Source organism: Trichechus manatus, unplaced genomic scaffold (assembly GCF_000243295.1).
Source record: "Trichechus manatus latirostris isolate Lorelei unplaced genomic scaffold, TriManLat1.0 scaffold00005, whole genome shotgun sequence".
Lineage (NCBI taxonomy): Eukaryota > Metazoa > Chordata > Mammalia > Sirenia > Trichechidae > Trichechus > Trichechus manatus.
Window position 1 is genome coordinate 15,590,824 of NW_004443941.1, and position 26,027 is coordinate 15,616,850.

At 46.5% G+C, this 26,027-nt stretch overlaps 1 protein-coding gene and 1 non-coding gene across 2 annotated transcripts in view; one reads left to right on the forward strand and one right to left on the reverse strand.

Moving 5' to 3' along the window:
* The window catches only part of EPAS1 (endothelial PAS domain protein 1), a 53,427-nt gene extending 33,478 nt beyond the window's left edge, over positions 1-19,949 (reverse strand). Inside the window, exons 1-5 of the mRNA XM_023734703.1 lie at positions 19,884-19,949; positions 9,684-9,835; positions 9,162-9,251; positions 6,430-6,531; positions 6,113-6,318 (exon numbers count right to left, since the gene is read on the reverse strand). Coding sequence (XP_023590471.1) covers positions 6,113-6,318; positions 6,430-6,531; positions 9,162-9,251; positions 9,684-9,835; positions 19,884-19,932 — 599 coding nt within the window. The 5' untranslated portion in view covers positions 19,933-19,949. The remainder of the gene's footprint in view (positions 1-6,112; positions 6,319-6,429; positions 6,532-9,161; positions 9,252-9,683; positions 9,836-19,883) is intronic.
* On the forward strand, positions 13,802-13,872 carry TRNAG-UCC (transfer RNA glycine (anticodon UCC)). Its single transcript has one exon. It is a non-coding gene; the product is annotated as a tRNA-Gly (tRNA).
* Positions 19,950-26,027: the final 6,078 nt, after the last annotated feature.

The window sequence follows — 26,027 nt, forward strand, 5'->3', positions numbered from 1 at the left end:
TAAACAGCAGACTTTCAACGTAGACAAAACAGCCTTATGTTGGAAGAAGATGCCATGTAGGACTTTCATAGCTAGAGGGGAGAAGTCAATGCCTGGCTTTAAAGGACAGGCTGACTCTCCTGTTAGAGGCTAATGCAGCTGGCGACTTTAAGTTGAAGTCAATGCTCATTTATTATTCTGAAAATCCTAGGACCCTAAAGAATTAGCTACATCTACTCTGCCTGTCCTCTACAAATGGAACAACAAAGCCTGGATGGCCTGGTGGTGCAGCGGTTAAGAGCTTGGCTGCTAACCAAAAGGTCGGCAATTCGAATCCACCAGCTGCTCCTTGGAAGCCCTATGGGGCAGTTCTACTCTGTCCTATAGGGTCACTATGAGTTGGAATTGGCTCGATGGCAATGGGTTTGGTTTTGGTTTGGTGGAGACCTACTGCTCAGAAAAAAGGATTCCTTTCAAAATATTACTGCTCATTGACAATGCACCTGGTCACCCGAGAGCTCTGATGGAGATGTACAAGGAAGTTAATGTTGTTTGCATGACTGCTAACACAACATCCATTCTGCAGCCCATGAATCAAGGAGTAAGTTTGACTTTCAAGTCTTATTACTTAAGAAATACATTTTGTAAGGCTATAGCTGCCATAGATAGTGATTCTTCTGATGGACCTGGGAAAAGTAAATTGAAAACTTTCTGGAAAGGACTCACCATTCTAGATGCCATTAAGAACATTTCTGATTCATGGGAGGAGGTCAAAATACCAACATTAACAGGAGTTTGGAAGAAGTTGATTCCAACCCTTACGGATGATTTTGAGAGGTTAAAGACTTCAGTGGAGGAAGTAACTGCAGGTGTGGTGGAAACAGCAAAAGAACTAGAATTAGAAGTGGAGCCTGAAGATGTGACTGAATTACTGCAATCTCATGATAAAACTTATTTAACAGATGAGGAGTTGCCACTTATGGATGAGTGAAGAAAGTGGTTTCTTGAGATAGAATCTATTTCTGGTGAAGATGCTGTGAACATTGATGAAATGATAACAAAAGATTTAGAATATTACATAAACTTAGTTGCTAAAGCAGTGGCAGGGTTTGAGAGGATTGATTCCAATTTTCAAAGAAGTTCTACTGTGGGTAAAATGCTATTAAAGAACATCACATACCACAGAGAAATCTTTCATGAAAGGAAGAGTCAATTGGTGTGGCAAACTTCATTGTTTTATTTTAAGAAATTGCCACAGCCACCCCAACCTTCAGCAACCAGCACCCTGATCAGTCAGCAGCCATCAACATCGAGGCAAGGCCTTCCAGCCGCAAAAAGATTACAACTCACTAAAGGCTCAGATGATGGTTAGCATTTTTTAGCAATAAAGTATTTTTTAATTAAGGTATGTACATTTTTTTAAAAACATAATGCTACTGCACACTTAACAGACTACAGTATAGTGTAAACATAACTTTTATATGCACTGGGAAACCAAAAAAAATCCATATGACTTGATTAATTGTGGTGGTCTGGACCCAAACACGCAATATCTCTGAGGTATGCCTATAGGTGCTCTGTATTTTAGGAAACAGAGTATGAGGTCTATGTATGAGCATAAATGCAGAAGAGATAAACAATTATACTAATAACTAGGAATTCTTTTCTAACCTTGCTACTCTCCTTTACTCCCCTTATCTAGAGCAATCGACTGTCATATACATTAGTAAGACCGATACATAAATTATTATAGAATTCACTTTTCAAAACGCTTACTGTTTCAAACAATTAGTACAGGACTCAATATGGTTCTCTGACCCTTTACTAAATGCATTTCAAAACGCATCTTCAAATGCATTTTGAACTGTCTGCATTTCCTTAGCTCAATCTCAGATGTCTCTGAACACATTGTCTTGGGCACAACTTGAGTGCTGAACACAAGATTAGGGTCCTCTTTTTACTTCTTCTTTATATTTTATTTCTCTTCCCTCTTCCCCTCTGTTCTCTTTTCTCTTTTTCTCCATGATCCTTTTACTCTTTTTCGTTTCACTGTGTCTGTGGGTTTCAGTATATTTAATGAAAAGTACTCAACTACCTCAAAAGTGATTTTGTGGATTCTAATTGCCTTGCATTTTCTTCATATTCTTTCTAATCTTCCTTATGAGAAAATAATCCCCTTTGTGGGAAATCACAGCCTCTCATGTGTGTCTGACATTATTACAGCTGGTGTATTTCCTGATTAAAATGGAGAGGTCCCCCTCCCCCATCAGCTATCATATGTAGGTTGTTGGTTTTGAAGCATTTATCTCAGAGGGTATTAAGGAGAAGAATATGTCAGTGTGTGAGCGTGAGTATGAGTGTGGGTGTGTTTGCCTGCCATTCCCCATCCCAACACAAAGAGTGAAAACAAAACAAGCTACCAAAACAAAAAAAATTCCAGCTCTCATCAAAGCAATTTAGAAATAATGCTTAGGGATTAAGGACTTAAAATAGTCACTTCTATAAACTGTGTAAGTTGTGTATGTGCCCTTGATAACTAATCTGCTAATCGGTTAGACACAACTTTCGTGTGACACAGAACAGCACGTCTTTAAATGTCTCTACATTCATCTCTCCAGCACCACTGAATTCAGAGTTTGGATCATATAATTAGGTTTCCTGAAAGGCAAGATTTTGCTGAAAATGCCATATGTCCAGCAGAATTTATAAGCAATATCACCCTCCATATTACGAGTCACAGAGCCCTAAATCACAGCCCAGTATCTGCTCTGCCTACCAGCCCTGACCCAAACTAAGAAGTCAGCACAGTGCCTCTCCCCTTTCTGTGTGCGTTTCCTCTTCAAGTACTTTCAAGTGCCAATGCCTTTCCCCTTCTGCTTTTATCTAAGGGTTAGCTGCCTTTAGGATACGACCTGAAAGTCATTAAAAAGAAGATAATGAATGAACGATAACTTAGAATGACCCCTTACATAGTTATTTTTCCTTTCACTTTAACAAACATCAAAGTCTTAAGTTTAAAAAAAAAAAAATCCCTGCTGTCAGATACTGTCCAGGAATGGCAGGTTATTTTCTAGGACAGTAGGATTTCCCAGTGGTCGTGGAGTCACATTATGGATGTGCTTCACCCACAGGGCTACATCTAGCTTCCATTGTTCAGAACACTACGGCTGCTCCCAGGCTTTGGGGTTATAGCGTTCTGGCATCACCTCCCCCGAAGCCTGAGACATGTGGGCCATGTGTTGGGAATATGGCTCAGACAATGAGAAGCCCTGCGCGGCAGCCAAATTAACCACCACAGTCACTTCAAGGGAATTCCTGTGTTATCTCAGAATACCCAGAATGTTCATTTGAATACTCAGACTGCATCTGATAAATAACCTCGCACATAACACGCATTCCGCTGGTGCCTGCCTTTGGAGCAAGCCCTCTCTAATCATCGTCATTATCATCACAACAATACTAATAACTATAATAAAGGCCTGATTGTGTCAAGGTTCTGGGATAAAGGGCTTCATTTGTGACATTTTCTCCTTTTGAGGTTGGAGCACTTCTTTCTACGTATATACCTCCCCACCACATCAAACAGTCTTGAGTCATGGTACTGTGTGGTCAGAATTGCAGAACAGGAATGACTCAAGGATTCTTTTCCAAAAGTGCTTAATTGTGCTGGAAGTGGTAGCCAATACTAAGAAAGAGCCACCAACCAATACCAGGTGTGATGGTTAAGGTTGTGTGTCAACTTGCTGGACCATGATTCTCAGCAGTTTGGCAATTAGGTACTGATGTAGTTTGGCAGTTACGTAATGATGTAGTCATCCTCCATGATGTGATCAGATGTGATCAGCCAATCAGTTGTAAGGGGAGCTTCCTTGGGGGTGTGGCCTGCATCCAGTATATATATGGACATTCTGGCAAAGCTTGCTTGCTTGCTCTGGATCCTGCATCTGGCTTGTCATCATCTGACCTCCAGTTCTCCGGACTTGAGCCAGTGGCCTGCCATCTTGCCTGCAGATTGTGGGATTCATTGGCCTCCTTAACCTGTGATCCAGCAGCCTGCCATCTAACCTGCTGATCTTGGGTTCGTCAGCCCCTGTAGCTACGTAAGTCAGGAGAAGCCTTCAGCCTGACGGCTGACCCATGAATTTGAGACTTTCCAGCTTCTGCAACTACATGAGCCATTTCTTTGAGATACATCTCTCTCTGTCTCTTTCTGTATATATATATATACACATATGCTTCACTGGTTTTGCTTCTCTAGAGAAACCAGCCTAAGACACCAGGTCAGTCTAGAATCAGGGGAGAGAAAACTCAGTCTTAGCCTTGAAAGTAGGGCCCCACCCCTGATGAAACTCCAGATACCCCTGAGCTGTCCAGCTGATAAGAGAAAAGTAGGTGGGCCTGGGGGAGGCTAAGCAGGAGCTCTTCTCCTGGGGTTTGGTGTTTCCTGCTGGTGGGAAAGGCAAGGCAGTTTCTTGCTGGTGGTTAATTCTTCCTCTTCTAAAGCTCCCTGTTGCTAAATGCCTTCAGAAGTGATCTTGGCTCCTTGAGTTTAATGGGGAGATTTGCTCTGGGGGAGGGCAAGAGCAGAGAGTAAGATATAAGCAATAACAACAAGCCTCACGTGTGTCATAATGTTTGGAGTTTTCAAACTGCTTTTGTAGCCATTATCTTACAGCAACCCTGTGAAATAGGTTAAGAAAGTATTATTATTCCCATTTTAGAGATGGGGAAACTCAGATCTTTGGGTTTCCTGAGGAGAAACTATAGAAGATGAGAGAGGAATGACTGGAGTGGCAAAGAGCTGCCACCAGAACTGTGACTCTGGGGAAAAATGGCAACTCTGGATACTACAGAAAGCTGAGGTCAGCTTGGGGGATCCCTGTCCAGAAAGGCATATCCAGGCATGCCTAGCCATCAAGCTGGAGTGGCACTTACTCGGCCAGGCCAACCTGGGCCCTATCTTCCTCAGCCAGCACCTTCTCCTGGCTTTTCCTTCACTCCCTGGTGGTGGTCATTGCTCATCCTATCTATTCTCCCCTATCTTCCTCCTTCCACCTCCTGATAAGGCCAGAAGTCAGACAAGTGGGAGAGTTAAGTGCCGTGGTGGGGCTTTAATGCTCCATCCCACTACAACCCAAGCCACTTGCCCACCTGTTTCAACCCTCAAGTTGATCTAAAAAACTTGAGGTGACATGGCTTACCTCTGCAGTCTTAGGTGCTCTTCCAGCAACTTTAATAAAGACACAGTGTAGGTGAAAATAATAATTTAATACTGAACATTTATTATTGGATTTGAACCCATGCCATCTAGCCCCAGAGTCCATGCTCTTAAACACTATACTATACCACAAAGGAATTTCCATTTGGGCCTGGCTTTGGGGGTTAGGAAGTTCCTGGGTGGCACAAAGGGTTAAGCACTTGACTACTAATTGAAAGGTTGGTGGTTCTAACCCACTCAAAGGTGCCTTGGAAGAAAGTCCTGGAGATCTGCTTCTGAAAAGTTACAGCCATTGAAAACCCTATGGAGCGCAGTTCTACTCTGAAACACATGGGGTCACCATAAGTCGGAGTCAACTTGATGGTAAATGGCCTATCACCCCTCAGGTAAAATCCTTCAAAACTTGGCTAGACAATGGTTGGGATGGAGTTGTACCCAGGAGGAGGAAAAGCTGAGGAAAAAGCACAGTAATGGAAGAGAACACGGGGAAGCCATCCATCTGTGGGTCAGTTTCCAGGCCACAAGCTGAAGCTCCCAGCTGGCCTCTGAATTGGGAGCACTGATGGAAATCTCTAGACCCTTATCTCCAAGCGGAGGGAGACTGTCCTGGAAATACCCTCAGTAGCCTGACCCATATGTGGAGGGACAGGTATACACCACAATGACAATAAGAGGGTCACACACTAGAACAGCTCTGCAGACAGACTCTGATGCTGCTTCAGTGGGGAGACCACCAAATACGATATCAGGAACCTCTTAGCTGCACTGATGGAATTAAACAGTGAAACAGGCTCATGAATTTATACCCAGAATACCACATTTATGCCCCAGACCCAGACCTTTACCTCAGGCACAACCACACATGCATGCAGATGAGGCCCATCCCACCACCGCACACGCACCCCGGGCCCCTACCTGTCATCGCAGTAGGTGAACTTCATGTCCATGCTGTGGCGGCTCAGGAAGGTCTTGCTGTCCAGGGGGATGTCCATGTGTGACGGGTGCTGGATGGGCTCACACATGATGATGAGGCAGGACAGCAGGGGCTCCTTGTAGCCACAGAGACTACTGTGAGGGGGGCAGTTGTTGTAGACCTTCATCTGGCCAGTGCAGTGCAAGACCTGGAGACCAGCAACGGAGGGTCAGATGTGGGCCACGGCACTGGGAGGCAGGGCTTTTGGGGGTCCCCTATCCCACATCCGGACTCCAACCCAGGCCTGAGGCTAACCTACCTTCCAGGTGGCTGACTTGAGGTTGACGGTTCGGCCTCTGTTGGTGACTGTGCACTTCATTCTCATGAAGAAGTCCCGCTCTGTGGACATATCTTTGCTCTTCTTCCCAAAACCGGAGCCTGGATGAAGGTGGTGGGGAGGACAGTGGAATTCAGTTTTTACCATTTATATTCAGAATAGGGGCTCTGTTTCAATTGTCCTGAGAAACTTACTGTTTGTATTTCCCAATCAAAATGCCGCCTCCCCATTCATACCACAACCACCACCCTCTTGCTCTCTGACAACCTGCAGGCTGCCATACACACCCAGCAGTATCTCAGCCTATGGGCTAATGTTTCTCATCTCCAGCTTGTCTCTTCAACTGGAATATACACTCCTGGAGGTAGGGGCTGGGCCATCATTTTATTTCCCATTGTACCTAGCACGTGGCCAGCCCTCAATCCAGTGACTGTTACACATGATCTCAGCAAATCTCCCCTGAGGCAGGCCTGGGCTTTCTAACAGGAATTCCAAGCGACCATATTACTCCCAGGGAATAAGACTCTCAGGTTGGAGATGTCCTTCAGACACACTATCCTTTTATTTATAACCTGTCCTTCAGGAATTTGAACCTAACTGTACTCTATTTGCAATCTGCATGGCTGCTTTCAAGACAACATGTCATCAGCTTCCTCTCTAAAATGACATGCGTCAAAGCTCACGAGAAACCTCTGGTCCGAATCTCCTGGGATTTGGCAAGCAAGTCCACTTTGAGGATTAACTCAACAAGGATCATCTCTGCTTTCAGCCAGAATTAAATAAATCACCAAGACCAACAACATAGCTTCCTTTCTTATAGTCTCCAAATAGCCTGTCCATTCAGAACTTGTTCTACCTTTCATAATACAAAGTAGTGGATGCAGCAAGTGCCAGCTGAGGCCCTCCTGTCCATGTCTAAATTCTGCCTACACCACCATCCCTATCCTAAGCCTTCCAAGCTAAATTCCTGTCCTCTGCCCCCATCACAGAACAATCCAGAGCCTTGTTTCAAATAGCCACACCCCTCCCTCCAGCCACAGCCACCAGTCTCTGCATCTGAAGTTGCAGATGACCTTGATTCACTTGACACCCTAAAGAGGTATGTGTCAAATGAGGTGCAGCACCCTTGACTCTATCTTAGACATCCTTAGGAGAGCTCACTAAGAAAGAGATTGAATGGTGACTCTTAATACTATTAAGGGAGAATAGTCCTCCATCATGATTATAATACTATCTCTTCTGTCTCTCCTATCCTTAATTATGTTTATTATAATTTTAATTTTCATAGGTGGGGTTTGTATAGAATGATCTATACTGTAAGTTGTGGTCTGAACCCAACAGAACCAGCCTACGTGTGAGGGGAAGGTAGCTGGAGGGACTTACCTGTGGCTGTTTTCTTGGATTATTAATGTGGCTTCCTAATAACGTAACCTCTAGATTCTCCCCATTCTGTCATTTGATTAACCTTTCTAAACATAGCTCCAATCAGATCACAGACTTCTGCTCAAAAACCTTCAACAGCTTTCCACTCTCTGCAGGATAGTTTGAAGCCCTCTGCCTGACCGTCAAGGGCTTCCAAGGGCTGCCTCTCGACCTTACCTTCCTCTAAGAGCTCAAACTGACTCTGCTTCCAGATCGTGAGTCCACTACAGGCCCCTGCCTTCAATGAGGATTTGCTGGTTCGCTGATTTTGACTGATCCCCAAATACAGTACATTGACCAAGAGATCTGAAGTTCTACTCAGAATAAACAGAGCTCGCTTGGCTGTGAAACATGGCATTTGAGAGCTGCAAGGTCCTAGACTTTGCCTAATCCAATACCATCAATTGGAGAGGAACCCAAGGAATAGAGATGTGAAGTGATTTGGCTCAGGTCGCACACTCAAGCTGAGATTAGGGTCAGTGGTCAAACTGACAGTGAGAACCCGGGGGTCAAGGGATTTCAGGGGTAGAGAAGAAATGAGAGACTGTTTGCTTTTCACAGGCTTCAAACATCTGCTTTAGAAATGGATTCAGGACTTAGCCATGGGAGGGACTGGAAGTTTCCACTTTTATACTTTTGGCTATCCTGTCATGTAAGAAGTCTGGCTACCCTGGAGACACCATGTGGAGAGGAAGAGGCTCTGAGACTCCAAGCAGTGAGAGATAGGCCTGGCCATCCCAGCATCCCAACAGAGCCCAGACCTTTAGCCATCTGCCACCAATGCACCAGACACATGAGTGAGCGATCTTGATCAGCCCAATTGAGCCCCTAGATGAGTACTGCCCAGATGACATCCCACGGAGCAATGGAACTGCCCATAGAACATGAGAGATAATAAAACGATTGTCGTTTAAGCTACTACACTTTGAGGTGGTTTATTACATAGCAATAGGCAACTGCAATTGTTCCCATGAAGTGTGTTAGTTTGGGGGAGATGCTGGACTCTCAGGTGATGAAACTTTGTGGAGACAGTGTCCTGACCTAAAGGAATGGCTTAACAGCATGATATCAGGCACCACGTGGGTCCAGCAGCAGATAACTCGAGTACTGGGTCCCTTCAGTGCCTCAGTCACATCTCACAGCCTGTACACGGGGCTGGCCCTGCCGGATTTTTTATGGATGTCCGTTTTTCCTGGATCATGATGACCATGGGCTGTCTCTCCTATAGTTGTGGACAAAAGGAATGCAGATCTCCTCCCAGGGGGGAAGAAGGAAGGAAACACACAATGTACTTTACCGTTTTTGAGACTCAGGTTCTCACGGATCTCCTCGTGGTCACAGGGATGAGTGAAGTCAAAGATACTATGTCCTGTTAGCTCTACCTGTTGCAAACACAAGGTTGGGCTTCATTATTCCTAATACTGAACTAGAAGACTCCAACAGGAAGTAGAGTCACTTTCCAGATTTGGGGAAAGGGAGGACATTGAACCACGCTTCCTCATATTCACAGTCTAGTATTCGGGCCCACTGAGGATGTGATAGAGGACTACCCACCGATGACACAAAGTTGCTTCACAAAGACAGGCCAGTTAGTCTGGTCAGCAGAGAGCAGTCCGCCAGGGTGGCCATCAGCAATGCCAAACCCAATGCTAGGGAGTGTGACCCCGTCTGAGGCTTGCAGCCTGAGATCAGTGAGGGTCAGAGCAGGTATAAGCAGGGAGAGGTCGGGAGGGATTGTGACTAGCACCTTTGACTAATTTCTACCCACAAATGGAAACTTTTCCCTTTTTGAAAGAGACAGAGGAAGTTGTCACCTGTGTGAGTCCCATGAACTTGCTGATGTTTTCCGACAGAAAGATCATGTCGCCATCTTGGGTCACCACGGCAATGAACCCCTCTAAGGCTTTCAGGTACAAGTTGTCCATCTGCTGGTCAGCCTCAGCTTCAGATTCATTTTCAGAGCAAACTGGAAAGAGAGGGGTCGTTGAATGGCTTGCATGAAGGTGACGTTAGGAACGTGACATGACTGGCATGGATAGATGGCCTCCAGGGATGGCTCAAAGGAATCAATGGCCTTTTCCAAAAATGCACACTGCCAACCATCCAAGAATCTGCTACATGGCAGAGCAGTGGGCATTTGGTGAGCACCACTACATGGAGGATACCATGAGGTGGCTTTTCAGACAGTATAGTGACAGTAGCAGCAGTACTTGCAGTGCTATAGCAGTTAACAGTGACAGTCATAGATGTAACAGTAGTCACAGCAGTGATAGGAACAGTAATTTTAGCTGCTAACATACATCGACCAATTACTACACGTCAGGCACTGTACTAAGCACGTTATATAATCTTCACTACAACCTATGAGGTGGGTACTATTCTTAGTCTCATTTTACAGACGAGGCTTAGAAGGTTAAGTCACTGGCCCAAGGTGGTAAAACCTGTGAGCCACGTTTGTTTGTTTTTTTAATTGTATTTTAGATGAAGGTCTACAGAGCAAATTAGTTTCTCATTAAACAATTAATACACATATTGTTTCATGACATTGGTTGCCAACCCCATGATATGTTAACACTCTCCCCATCTTGACCTCGGGTTCCCTGTTACCAGCTTTCCTGTCCCCTACTACCTTTTTGTCCTTGCCCCTGGGCTGCTGTGCCCCTTTAGTCTCGTTTTGTTTTATGGACCTGTCTAATTTTCGGCTGAAGGGTGAACCTGAGAAGTGACTTCAGTACTGAGTTAAAAGGGTATCCGGGGGCCATACTCTTAGGGTTTCTCCAATCTCTGTCAGACCAGTAAGTCTGATCTTTTTTTTTTTTTTTTTGTGAGTTAGAATTTTGTTCTACATTTTTCTTGTGAGCCACAGTTTGAACCCAGACAGCTGAATCCAGAAGCCACACTCTTAACTGTATATAGGCTTTGGAGTCAAATAAACAGATTCTACTCTTAGCTCTGCCTCTTATTAGGCTACAACTTCAGGTTAGTAACAGCCTCGTCAAACATCAGTTTCCTCATCAGCTAAACAGGGATAATAATTTCCATCTCATTGAGTTGCAAGGATTAAATAAGTATGTAAAATGCCTAAGACAGTATCAACACATGTGACTTCTTTCCTTGTTGTGTTCCTTCTAAGACAATGTCACTACCCTCAAATTGCCCAAAGCCTGGAGGGGGACCTGTGGCACACAGATGCCAAGCTAATGGAGTCACACGTGGGAGTCCGAGGAGGAGTACAGACTCAGGGTTCAGAGGAAGGGGGTTTGCTTTGGGGTGGTCAGAGGCAACTGTTCCAAAGAAAGGGATGTGAGGAAACTCATGAAAGACAGCGATTTCACTCTGTAGAAAGAAAGAAGGGTGTTCCTGGCCAGACAGGGTTGGGTGGTAGAAAATACATGGATAGGGTAGAGTCTGGAGCCAACTCCCTCCTGGGCACTGAGAAGAGGCCCATCTGGCTGAAGAAGAGGGTCCATTTCCTGGCTTCAGTGACTGGGCTGGTATCCTGGGGGCATCTCACATTCCAAGCAAAGGAGTCTAGGAGGCTTCTGAGCAGAGGACTGGCATCTCAAAGCATCATTTGGGGGAGATTAATCTCGCAGTGGCATGCAGAATGGCTTGGAGGGGTGAAATCCAGAGGTACAGAACAGAGAAAAGAGGCAACTGTGTTGGTGGCAGGATGGAGAGGTGGTTGCTAGGGGCAACCTGGGAAAACATCCACCCCCCAACCAACCACTTTGAGCAGCCCTGGCCAGTCAAGTCTACCTCTACTATCAGCAAAAGGTAAAGACTCAGCTATTGTCCCAGGCAAATGAACCTTTCAGGCCCAGGCCCTGGGCCGTTACCATCAGATCACAGGCTGTGTTTCAGTGACCCACTGCTCCAGCTCATTATTTAACCACAAACATGCATTTATTTATATAAAAATTATATTCATTCGGTACAAACATCAATCCAGGTATTGCTCGCTCAATTTATGTAGAACAAGAAAATTACAGAGTGATTTGTCACTTATAAAAGTTAATATCCACTTAACTACAGGAGTCTTTCAAATTGAGACTATTCTAGGGAATGTAAAATGCAAATAGCTTTATGGGCCGCTTGGCAAGCAACACATCAATACTACGGAATGGGGGTCAAGGGCCTTTCTGCAAGGGCCCTGGATTTATTTAATTCTATTTTTTCCTTGAGCTCCCAAATTTAAGCTCTGGGCTATATGCCATTATTACTCCTTAAGAAGAACAAATCCAAATGAGAAGATGTTCCTCTTCCAGGGGGTACGCTTCAATGGGGCCACCCATCTTTCAGGACAGAGGATGGGCAAGTGTACTGGAGTCACAGATGCCGCTATTTCTGCAGAGAAACAGAGCGGGGCCTGTGCAGGGACAGGCCAGCCTTCAGAGGCAAGAACTGGGTTGTACAGAGTCATATCCCGGTGGCGTTCCCTCTGTTTATTCTGTTTTACGGGGACGGCCTTATAATACACTCATTCCCACACTTGATTCCTGCCTCGGCTCTCTGTGGGTGTACCTGTTCTTTGCCAACCAACCAGTCTGCTCAACTGATGATAACAAACCAAGGTTCCAGGTGTGGGTGATGCTCCTGCTCACGCCAGCTCTCCCAGTCAACATTTGCATTTAAACAGGGGCTTTAGGTGAGACAGCAACTTAACTCAGTGACTTCAAACTTGACCTGCATCAGAATCACCTGGAGGACTGGCGAAAACGCAGGTGTCTGGCTCTAGGACTGGCTACATAATTTGTGAGGCCCAGTAGAAAGTAAAAAAGCAGGAACCTTGTTCAAAAATTAAGCCACTCACTGGGTCCTCCTGAGTGGGGAGCCCTGTGTGACTGAACAGGTCACACCCCTGAAAGCTGGCCCTGGAAAGGCTCCACCCCAAGAGGCCCTGATTCAGTAGTTCTGGGGTAAACCAAAAACCAAATCCATTGCCATCGAGTTGTTTCCGACTCACAGTGAACCTATAGGAAAGAGTAGAACTTCCCCATAGGGAAGTTGGTGCGGGGACCAAGAATTTGCTTTTCTAACAAGTTCCCAGATGTTGATGCTGCTGGTCCTAGGACCACACTTGAGAACCACTGTCTTAACTCAAGGTCCAATGAGTGACCCTAGTGCTGGCAGAATCAGCCTATTTTGGCAGGTGGTGACCTATTTGAGGGTTGGGTGAGGAGAGGTTTTCAGCATCATTTAAATGATACCAGATAGGTGAGCACTTTCTCCTGACAAGCAGAAGGCCGGCCCTGTGGTTTCTGGTCTACTGAGAAGATATTTTCTCTCCAATTTCTTTGATCTCAGTGGCAAGACTGACTTCAAAATCTGGAGTCATCCCAAGACAACGCTGTTTGGGTTAACTAGGCCCAGAGGAAATGCTTCTGCTTAAAATTTCCTGTTTTTAACAGTTCCAACACAGCCTAACTGGTTTCCATCCATGCCCAGTACACTTGCTTCCAGGAGGTGGCGAAATTGGCTACTGCAGCGGGGCCTCTGGGAGGGAGGGAGAGAGGGGTGTTCTGGGGCCACGATAGAAATAGAATGCCTTGGAACTGAAGTCACAATGGCTGCGGGACCAGGAAGCCAGTAGGCTGCTCCCAGGAGCCCTGGGACAGCAGGGCTAGGGTGGGGACTCTTCCTTCTGTGGGTCCCCTTGCTCCTGTAGCACCTGCTTTTCCTTCTGGAAGCTTCTGAGGACACCTTGCCAGGTCATTCTCATCCTGCTTGGAGGGGAAGGAGAAAGTTGCCAAGCTGGGGGGTGGACCCTCACTCAAGGGCCCAGAGTTTCAGCTCCCATCACCTCCCACTGAATACTACCCTGCCTTTCCCTGTTCTTTGTGTGGACATCACGTCTTCCCTGATGTATCATCAATGTCCAACTCAGTGTTAGGCACAAGGAAAATCCACTCACTAGGCAGTTCTTAAGGGGGCATTGGTGGTTCAGGGGTAGAATTCTCGCCTTCCATGCGGGAGACCCAGGATCGATTCCCGGCCAATGCACTTCACGCACAGCCACCACCCATTTGTCAGTGGAGGCTTGCCTGTTGCTATGATAATGAACGTATTTCAGTGGAGCTTCCAGACTAAGACAGACTAGGAAGGAAGGCCTGGCAATTTACTTCTGAAAATCAGCCTATGAAAACCCTAGGGATCACAAGAGTCCAATCCCCTTGTGCATGGGGTCGCCATGAATTGGGGGCCAACTTGACAGCAGCTAACAGCAACAGCAAAGCAGTTCCTAAGCTCCTACTATGTGCCGACATTGGATTAGGCACAAAGCGAGAAATCAGGCAGGCCTTCAGTCAGCAAATATCACTTACGATGTGATCACCCCCCTACGAGGGAGCATCAGGGATACCGAGAAGTATAAGGACAATCTCCTTCCTCCAAGAATCTACAGACAGATGGTGAAGAATCACAACAATCGAGAATCAACCTTGCTGCAGATTAAAGTGAGGGGCCCGCACTGGGCGCTCCAGAGGCTGTCAACCGGCTCTTTCAATCCTCGGCTTCTAGTCCTCAGTAACTTGCTTCCCAGGACTCTTAGGCTTCCACCCCAAAGAAGCGAAACGGGGCATCAGAATGAGAGGCACTCTGCCGGGATGGTGCACGCACAGCCTGGGGAGCCCAACGAGAGTCTTTAATGCTAAAAATAGCCCAGTAAACAGGCTTTGATGACTCCCCACAGCCAGGATATGCGCGGGCCGAGGTTTCGGAGCACTTTTTCCGGAGCACCGTTCATTTCCTTCAGGCAGCACCACCCGGGTGGGGCGGGACCCTGTGGGCAGCAGGAGCTGACCATCTGGGGTGAGAGGCCAGTGGGGCAGAGCAGACCCCTCCTGACCAGGTCTGTGAGACCAGGCTGTCACACGGTCCTGCTGGTCAGGAGGCTGGCTACCACCGTATTCCACCAGGGCCCTTTTCCTCTTCATTTCCTACTCTCAGAAGTCCAAGGACTGCTTGGACTGTTCTTAAAACCAAGCTGATGTGGCCTTCCTCATTCTTATGTGCCTTGCAGACAGTCACCACTTGGTTATCACAGGGGCTTTTCTTTAAGGGCTTTGCCTAAACTGCTTCCTCCTTCCTAGCCCTCCCTCCTAGGGCCACTGACCCACCACTAACCCCAGTCCCAGGTATGCTGATTGTAAGAGCAGCCCCAGTCAAGCCAAGAAGAAACGATTTTTGAACACTTATTGGATCATTATCTATACCCTTAAACCCCACCATTAGCAGGCAGTAAGTAGGGTATGGGCTACTCTCACACCTTTGGCAGAAGGCACTGTGTCCAACCTGATCTTGCCTGCCTCCTAGGGCGTCATAAAAGTCCACCATTAGAGATTCATTCTTGTGTTCTTTACATAACTCATTATCTTACCTTACCTCTCTGTATTACCCTTCACAAGATGGTAGCACAGGGTTGGGATCAGCAAATACCTGCTAACTGACCTGACTTTTTTGGTTTACATTAAGAGAACAATCTTCTGGACAAGAGAGTGTACATTAGCTGCTCTCAGCCATTAACACCCTAGTATGAATCAGCTAAAAGGAACCCTGGTGGTGCAGTGGTTAAGCGCTTGGCTGTTAACTGAAAGGTCAGTGGTTCAAACCTACCAGCTGCTCCATGGGAGAAAGATGTGGCAGTCAGCTTCCATAAAGGACCCTATAGGACACAGTAGAACAGCCTATGAGGCAGTTTTACTGTGTCCTATAAGTCTCCTGTGAGTCGGAATCAACTCGATGGCAATGGGTATGAATCAGCGTATTGAATCTTTTCCAAACAGGACAGAAAACGGTGTTGGTTTGGAGTATGGGTAGGGTGAGGGAGTAGGACAGTAAAAAAAAAAAAAAGGGGGGCGGGGGGAAGGGCCTAAGAAAAGACGTCTGAATATGGGGCATGAGAGGGCACTAGAAACCATGCCTGTTTCCATAGTTTTGCCCTCTTTGGTCCCATCTTTCCATGGTAAAAACTTTAAAGTCACTAGTCTCACATTTCCGTGTCTTTCCCTTAGTGCGCCAGAGATCAGAACATCATCTCTATAAAGACTAATGTCTTCACTAAGCAAATGCCAGCGAATCAAGAATAAACCTGACATTTCTATTCAGAGACCTTGTTTCTTGTGCGTCCCTCACTCTTGTGTAAAATGAGTCTGACTTGGCCATGTAAGAGTTTGGGGAAGCCCCAAATCAATGCGATAGTGAAAGCAAATATTGCATAGCTCCTGCTGTCCCATGCCCGGAGAATGTAGAAGTGACCCTTGTTCAGCTACAGTTTGTGGGACTCGTCTTGAAAGAGACTTCTACACAATCAAGCCGTGTTTCCACTGATGTTCCCGTCAGAGTGTGTTCTGTTCTCGGCCCAGCGTGGAAGCTAATATCATAAAGCCATTGTTTTAGTTTGTTTCCTGCGATACGAATCTCAATTGGCGGCCCAGACCCACAGCCTGAATTTCTCAACGTTGAGGTTTCCTCTCCAACATTCCCACACAGAACAGCCTACTGTGAAAATCAAAGGGAAGTGTGTTACTAAGTAAAGAAGCAACTTTTCTAAAGCAAAACCTGGCAGGTTTTAGCCTTTTGAACTCTGAGGTATGCAACCAGCTATTTCCTATCACGAACGGAGCCAACACTGGTGGCTCACCTTTGTCAGAAATGCTTAGATAATGAATTTGTGGTTTGTTTTGACTTGGAAAAGCTTGGCACCTCTGCATTTGGATAGCAATTGCTGAGAGGTGGGTAAAAAAGGATACGAAGGGTTTCCACTGGGTTTTCCTTTACATGGTTTCTCCAGAAGCATACTTGTTAGTAAGCGTTTTTATCTTTAAGCTATAACTTACGGAGAGCTTAATACATGGCAGGTAACAAGATAAGGCCTCTTATATCCCATTATCTCAATCCTCAAACTACAATGCAAGGTAAGTACTTATTATCTCCTTTGTGCAGATGAGGAAGCTAAGGCTCAAACATAGTAAAGGGATTTTCATTAGGTTGCATAGGAAAAGGTCAGCCAGACTGCGATCCCAATGCAGGTCTTCTCGACCGCAAGTCCTGTACATACTCCTTTGCACTATGCTATGCGTTTTGCTTTTGATAAGAGAAGAGATTCTGTTTCACATACAACTCCTGAAAACAATTTCCAAGAAATGCCTGTTCAGAGACCACGCAACAGAGCCTGGAAGAGAAGTTAGAGGAAAGGGGATATTGAAGAGCCACCTTCTCCCCCCTCACCCCCACCCGGGGGCTCTGCTCCTTCAAGGACACCAGACCAGATGGCCAAACGTAGAAACTTTTTATCCATTTTCATCATTTCTTTCCTCAGGACAGAGGGGGCTAGAGCTGGCATGCTGCAGAGGGCAGGCAGTGTGTGTCCACAACTTGCAACAGTTCCTGAGCTGGGACGTGTGATGTCCCGCTGTGGCACACTCTGGTCCTATCTCCCTGGGCGGGTCTAGCACACACGGGCTCCCGCCAGCACACACGCAGGCAGACATGCTCAGACGGCCCAGCCTTCAGCTCGTGGTCCTCTCCAAGCCAACCTCTGGACCACTGAGAAGGATGACTGTGTGGAAAGCATGGACGATAAAGCCCTGCACTGACAGAGAGGACAGAAAGAACACAGCCAACGTCTGAGGGCCTCCTCCCCACCCCACCACCCAGGGCTGGGGCCTTGGTTTAACTTTGGCTTCCTGGCCTTCTCCTTGCCCTTTCCTCATCAAATCCTTGACAACATCTTCCCCTGACCAAGCGTGCAGAAAGCTCCTGCCATCTCATGCCTGTCTTTTCCAGGGATCAAGATTCAGAGGAACTTGAATCCCAGGTGCAGACCCACCATGTGCTAAATGTGTGACTCTGAACAACCTTCACCTTTCTGCGCCTCACTTCTCATCATCTGTGCAATAAGGAGGTCCATCTGACAGGCTCTGACGTTTCAGGCAATCGGCAGGTCCAAATCCAGCCAGAGAGGTGTCCCAGGACTAATGTATTACAGTAAAACCTACAAAAGCCAGAACCTGTGTAAGGCAGAAACCTGCCAGAGAAGGAAAACTCAAACATCTTCCCCTAAAATGAGCAATAGAAAAGTGGTAAGACTGCACCTGTCAAAGGCAGAAAACTCGTGAGACCTGAAAAAACAAGGCAGTCCCGTCCAGCTCTGGCTCTCACAGGTTGCACTGTGCCCCTCCTGGGGCTACTATTGGTGGGACAAGGGGAGTGGAGGTGGAAAGAAGCAATGGTTACTCCAAAGGAACTAATTTCTAATTGTAAAATTTCAAATACCATAACAGGGAAGTAGAAGAGACATTTCTGGGGGTGGAGGAGGAGTTCTCCCGCTAGTCATCCTCAGTGGGCAACTGTCTATTCTGGGTATGTGGCAACACTACCAACCATTGCTTTCACCGGTGCAGGAAGACAAGCCGAGGTGATTAAAGGAAGAGGTACACATGTGCCCAGGCCTTTCTTACATGCAGTGATCCCAGGCTTGATAGGACGTCAGTCCACTGCTCACGTCTTTCTGTACCATCTATGACCATGAATCTGTCGATGCTTTGCATTGTTTCTTTGCAAGTATTCATAGAGCTTGGTTTTGCCCTTGGTCCCACTCCTGACTGCTCTTTCCGAGACTCTGCACAATTGGCTTCTTTAGACTTGACAATTCCTCAGCCCTCCAACTCTTGGGCCCACTGAGCTGTCGTCCTATTTTCTGACAGTCTTTCCCCCATATCCTTCCTGTGCTACAAGGCCCAGAATAGCACAAGCTGGCCTGGCCTCCCAGCCTCACACTGGATTCCCTCCGCTCAGGGTTCCTTCCCAGAATAGCCAGTTCATAACAGGATGGCGGAATCAACTCATCTCCGAGGCACCGTGCTCACTCTGGAAAACCGAAAACCAACCACAAAGAACCTTGTCCTTTCTGGCCATCTCCCTGACACTCACCACCTCGGACACTGCCCACCTGAGTGGCCAGGCTGGGTAGTAGAGGCATTACATGCAGCCCAGTTTCCTTACAAATCTGACAGTCTAGATGGGATTTTCCTAGCATTCCTCAGGCCATCTCGTTCTGGTTAGGACTAACAGGAAATGGTTTTTGAAGAATGGGAACTCTCTCGGAGAGAAAAAAAAACCGTTCTGTGAACTTGAGAGTTGCAGACTGACAAGGGAGGGTGAGAACCAGCCGGTTCCCCTGGGAGGGGCCATGCCTTGGGTTGTTACCATCAAGGACTCCCCTGCGTGAATGACTGTGAAGAACTGGGGCTGCTTTATAGGCATCTCAGTTAATTCTCACACATACCCTGTGATGCAAGTATTTTTAACCCCATTTTACAGACAAGGAAACCAATATTCAGACAGACCAAATAATTTGCCTGGCATTAACTGGCTAGTAAGAGGAAAACAATCATACGGGCATACCTTGTCTGCCATTCTGGACAAGGTTAAGTGGGAAGAACCAAGGATTCAAGCTGGTGGAGTATGGGTCTCAGAGCCAGATGGTAACGTGACTGGGGAGTCAGCAAGAACCGTTGGTTCTCCCAGCCCGCTTTGTCCTCCTCATCTTCCAGGTCCCCATGCCTTCCCCGGTCCTGTCATGACACCTCATTCCAGGCTTGTATTCAGTGAAAGGGAAACCCTGGTGGTGCAGTGGTTAAGAGCTACAGCCACTAACCAAAAGGTTGGCAGTTTGAATCCCCCAGCCGCTCCTTGGAAACCCTATGAGGCAGTTCTACTCTGTCCTATAGGGTCACTATGAGTCAGAATTGACTCGATGGCAATGGGTTTGGTCGTTTTTTTTTTTTAATTCAGTGTAAAGGTCATTGCTAGAAAGGAGATATTTAACCTGAAGGAATTATTCAAAGCGCTCACGATGTCGTTTCTGTAGGTGAAGTTTTTGCGGAGTGGGACTTCCTGAGGAAGATGACCCCCCAGTGGGCTTCAAACTCTGGCACAACAGGGGCCCCCTGTGTGTAGGGACATGCCGGCAAGCCTGTCTGTGCCAGTCTGGGGGAGTGTGCCAGCCTCACCTGAGGATAGGAGCTTGTGTGTTCGCAGGAAGCTGATGGCCAGCCGCATGATGGAGGCCTTGTCCAGGTGGGAGCTCACGCTGTGAGGCAGGGGCAGCTCATGTGCGAGCTCGTAGAAGACCTCTGTCTCCTTGCTTCGCCGGCACCTCGCGGCATCTCGGGACTTCTCCTTCCTCCTCTCCGAACTGCTCCTGAAATTGAGAGAGGAAGGATTAGTCACTGTCAACCTGTTACGGTGAAACCTGTGAGGGCCGAAACTCAGAGGGACTGCTTTGTCTTTCCGAATCTCGCAAGTTTTTCGCCTTTGAGAGGGTGCAATCTTACCACTTTTCTATACTTGTTTTAGTGGAAAATATTTGAGTTTTCCTTCTCAGACAGGTTGCTGCCTTACACAGGTTCCAGCTTTCACAGGTTTTACTGTACATCTCTGATGAAGACATCCCCATGGCCCCCCAAACCATGATACAGCCAAACTCTCCCACGGACTGGATTCACAACAGTGGTCCAAGCCACATGCAGCCCACTTTAGAGAGCTTTGTTTTCATATGGGCTGGTGTCTTCTCAACTGTCTCCTTCCTTTTATTCCCACGGTGTCTCCAGATCAGGGCTTCCCATGAGTGGGGTTTCAGCTAAGACTTCCTGATTAAATTAATGGGCGACGCCTTAGACCCGGTTCTGGGTTGTCCAGGGACTGGGGTGAACATCCAGAGAGGGGAAGGGAAGGGTGAGGAAGCTACGGCCAGCGGCCCAGATGGCTGGGCCAAAGGCTCTGGAGAACAAGATGAAACACTGCTTCAAGATTCTCTTTTTCTGGATGAAATGCGTCAGTGGCAGAGCTAGGGAGGTGCAGGGGGATGCGGATCGTACTCCCTGACATTGTCAGAGGGGGTGACACCAAAATGTCCCCAGGGTCTGCGGTGGCAGCAGCCAGGCTGGCACTGTTGGGGGAGGGGCTGTCAAGGCAGTGGCATCCCTAGGGTTGGAGGTGTCACCCCCCACACCCGTCAGCTGCCAGTCAGGGTGCAGGTGGACTCCTGGGCCAGAAGGGGCGGGGCTGCACTGGGCGCTGGCCCTGTGTGGGGGTGGGGTGGGGCCAGGATTCTCTGCCTGTGGGGGGTTCAATGGCTGGCCCCGTCCACCCCTGGCTGGGCGTAGGAGTTGGGCAGTGACACCATGAGTTACTGCACTGGGTAACATCAACCCTAGTGACCACTGAAATGCGTTCAGAAAAAAACAAGCCCAGTTCTGGACCTTCGATCACATTTGACATCAGAGAGTTACTTCCACCATGAAAATTAAAAGTGCCATTGTAGTCCAACAAAAACAGTTGGCCTGGTGCCCTAAAGAGCATGCCTGACAAGAGGCACAAACAGATTCTCTCCCCAAACTCAATCATCATATGTTACCAGCCTCTCTCAAGCTCATTGGCCTCTTCTTTGCAGGACAGAAGGAAAGATGACGCATGCCTAAAGAAATCCTGGATCTCTTTTAAAGGCCATGTCAGAAATAAAGAACTCATGATGGCGTTTCTGGAGGTGAAGGTGGGCTTCAGACCCTGGTACAACAGGGGTAAGTTTAGAAGTCATATTGCCTGGGGTGGAATTCTAACTTCTTGGCTTGCTAGTTTTGTAAACTTATTCATATAAACCTCTTAGCCTCAGTTTCCTCATCTGTAAAATGGTGATAATAGTACTTAGCCCACAGGGTTATTGTGAGAATTAAAGGAGATAATTTATGTAAAATCCTTAGCACCGGGCGTATCCTAAGCGTAAGCAATTAATGTTAGCTAATAATCACCAAAAAATCTGCCCGTGAAAAGATGATCATGGGAGTTAAAACAATTACAAAACAGTACAGTACAATTCTATTGTCATAAAAATGTATATTTTATACATAATACTTCCTATACATTATATATGAACAAGTCTAGAAATAGAACAATGATAATGATATTATCATTATAATATATATTAATATATAATCAATACAATGGTAATTAAAAGCCCATTGCCATCGAGTTGATTCCGACTCATAGCCACCCTACAAAACAGAGTAGACTGCTCCATAGGGTTTCCAAGGCTGTGATCTTTAAGGAAGCAGACTGCCACATCTTTCTGCAGGAGAGCAACTGGTGTGTTTGAACCGCTGACTTTTCGGTTAGCAGCCGAGTGCTTAACCACTGTGCCACCAGGGCACCTAATAATGATAATTATCACATATTATATTCCGTACTGTTTTAAGCACTACAAATACATCAACTTCTTTAATTTCCATAGCTACCCTTGGAAGCAGGTATTGTTATTATCCCCAATTTGCAGATGACGAAACGGGCCCATCAAGGCCAAATACTTCACTTAAGTTCTCTTGGCAGGTAAGCGGGGAAGCTGGGCCTTGCACCCAAGCAGCTGGGCTCCAGAGTGCAGGCTCTTAACCATCCATTACTCTCCTGTCTCTCTATACCCAAAAATGTTAGCAGTTTCGGGGCGGTGTGGTTAAGGGTGATTTTTTTTTCCTTAGTGCTTATCTGTATTTCATTATGTTTCTACCAATAACCTATATGACTTGTTTAATAAAGAAACAAGTTTGTTTTTAATTAAAAAAAAAAAAAACATGTCCAATGCAGTTCCTGGCCCTCAAGGTGTCAGCCCAACTAGTTCCTACTCGCTCACTCCGCCTTCTCCTGAGGTTTCCAAAATCAGGGGCTGCATCTCCTTTTGTTTGGTCTTTGCAGCCTCTTCTCTGGACAGAAAATCCAGTATTTGGGGATCCACAGAATGTTGTTACTACTCTCAAACCCCTCAAGATTTGGGGCAGAAGCACTGTTTTGACTTTTCACAGTCAGTGTTCAATATTCTCCAATGTTCCAATAAAACTCATTTCCATTAAGTTAATTCCGACTCATAGCAACCCTATAGGACACAGTACAACTGCCCCATAGGGTTTCCAAGGAGCAGCCAGTAGATTCAAACTGCCAACCTTTTGGTTAGCAGCCGAGCTCTTAACCACTGTGCCACCAGGGCTCCAATGTCCCAATATGCCTCATTTTAAAAACAGAACATTCAGCTCCCTGGATGGGTTAAGTATGCTGTACTCAGACTGCAGAGCTCTGGTGGCATAGGGGTTAAGAGCTCTGCTGCTAAACAGAAGGTCAGCAGTTCGAATCTACCAGGTGCTCCTTGGAAACCTTCTGCAGCAGTTCTACTCTGTCCTATAGGGTCCCTGGGAGTTGGAATTGACTTGAAGGCAACTGGGACTCAGACTGCAGGAAGAATTTTTCAGCAGCCGTTGAAGGTCAGGAAGAATCTTCAGAACAATTGTGAAATGGGTGAAATTGTTTTTCTTGCCCCATGTCTCTTTTCTGTTTCGTTTATCTAACCCCTGCTTCCTCCTCCCCCACCCCCCAGCTTCCAACTCCCAGGACTCTCAGCCCTGCACACCCACACCCACCCTCTCATAACCGGCCCTTGGGGAGATTTTGCTACCAGACCTTTACCCTTTAGTGCCAGTTTGCATATTAGTTCTTGCTATTTGCATTTTAATCTTGACCTTTGACTGTGGAACAAAAACAGCTGGTAAAGGTTTGTAGGCATTCTGGCACTGGAAAGGAAGGATGAGGAGGGGACAGGACTTCCAAACTGTACACATCATGCCTTTGGGTCACAAGAGCCAGGTAAGGGAGCCAGGTGAAGGAGAGCCAGCACCTTTAAGATGCTGGGCTCCATTCACCGGCACAAAGCCTTGCACTCGCTAACAAAAGCATCATCAATGCAACCCACCCATTAGGAGCATCAAGAGAAGCTGTCTTAGTCATCTAGTGCTGCTATAATGGAAATACCGCAAGTGGATGGCTTTAACAAACAGAAGTTTATTCTCTCACAGTATAGGAGGCTAGAAGTCCAAATTCAGTGTGCCAGCTCCAAGGGAAGGCTTTCTGTCTGTGTCAGTTCTGGGGGAAGGTCCTTGTCATCATTCTTCCCCAGTTGAGGAACTTCTCAGCGCAAGGACCCTGGGTCCAAATGATGTGTTATTATCCTGGCTCGTTTCTTTGTGGTATGAGGTCCCCACCCCTCTGCCTCTCTGCTCACTTTTCTCTTTTCTATCTCAAAAGAGACTGGCTTAAGACACAACCTAATCTTGTAGATTGAGTCCTGCCTCACTAACATAACTATCGCTAACCCCATCTCATCAACACCATAGAGATAGGATTTACAACACACAAGAAAATCACATTTAGATGACAAAATGGTGGACAGTCACAGTACTGGGAATCATGGCCTAGCCAAGCTGACACATATTTTGGGGGACATAATTCAATCCACGGCAGAAGGCATCACAGGAGCAGAAGAGATGCCCAACACAGGCTGGGACAAGAACACTGACATCTGCACACGGAACTTCCTTTGACCGTTGCCCCTTCCCTAGAGCAGAAGAGCGGACAAGGCAGAGAGGAAGAGCCCGCTAGGGAAAAGGCAATCTGGAGTTGGTGCTCTGTCTGGCAGTGGCATTTGAGATTTGAGTCTTGCCATGTTCCCTCCACCACTCAATCACTTATTGACACCTACTTTTGTGGGAACCACTGCACGAAGAACTTTACATATGTTACCTCATTATGAACCTCATAACAACATAATATGGCAGGTACTGTTTGCACAATTTACAGATGTGGAAACTGAAACTCAGGCATAATTTGTAATTTGCCTAAGGTCCCATAGCAAATGCCTGCGTAAGCCCTTGGAGGGTTTACAGTTATCGACAGGAACAGACATATGGGTACCTCCCGTCTAATTCCATCCTCACAACCTACCTGTGAGGTAGGCAAGACAGGCATTGTCGGCCCCATTTCACAGATCTGTAAACTGAGGTCCAACCAGGTTAATTTACTTGCCTAGGGCATCTCAGTTAATTAGCGGCAGAGCTAGGTCTAAGTAATATATCTCTCTTCCTAGGCCAATACTCTTTTTACCACGCAATTGTAGGCGAGTAGCTTAGCAAAAAATAACGGCAACATTTTAATACTCAGAAAAAGATAAAGACTGAGAATCTCACACAGAGTCTTGGTTAAAAAGCCATCATCTCCATTTTAGCTGCCTTGTTTTTACAACTGCACTCTAGGGCTAGCATGACTTGAATTAGATGATCCACTTAAACTTGACAGAGCCCAGAGATGTCTGTCTAATGTCGACTTCTGGAAGAACAGACAAAAATTGGCAACACTGCCATCGTTTAATTAGCAACACCAAAGAATAAGAATAATTCACACGAAGTGTGAAGGCACCAAAAAGCCAAAGCCGAACTCGTCGATTCTGATTCATAGTAACCCTACAGGACAGAGTAGAACTGCCCCATAGGGGTTCCAAGGAGTGGCTGGTGGATTTGAACTGTCTACCCTTCGGTTAGCAGCCGAGCTCTTAAACATTGCACCACCAGTGTGAAGGTAAGACCTCCCTAAACCCAGCTGAAGCATATACAGTCTTGTTCCTCACATGAATTATCATAGGTTGGGCCTCTTGGACAGGGCTTTGAACTGGTTCTGCTCTGGCTTGAACCCCTACTGAGAATTTGCATTTCCACCCCAGATATACTGAATCAGAATCTACAGTTTAACAAGATCCCCAGGTGATTCTTATGTATAATAAATTTTGAGACCCACTGCTCTGCTAGCGGTTCTCAGAATTCGTTCTTAACCAGCAGTATTAGTATCACCTGGGAACTTGTTGGGGCCCTGGTGGCACAATGCTTAAGCGTTAAGGCTGCTAATCAAAAGGTCAGCAGTTATAAATGCAAATTCTTAGCAGGGGGTTGAACCGGAGGAACCAGTTGAAAGCCCTGTTCTTAGCAAATAGAACACGGGACTGGATGGTAAGAGAGCTGGTGCTTTAAAATACTGGCCACAATACCACCTAGATATGTGATTTTGGACAAGAAAATACATTGGCTATGCCTTGATACCCTTATCTGTAAGACAGAGAAATCTCATGCCTTATTTTGTCAGAATCCAATGAGATAAGAGTGAAAGGGTTGAAAGTACTAGAAAGCTCTCCTCAAAGGAAAGCTACGATGACAGATAATAATGGCCCCATTATCTGGCTAATCTCAGCATTAGTCACATTCAGACTTTGGCCCTCACAGCTGTACTTCATCACC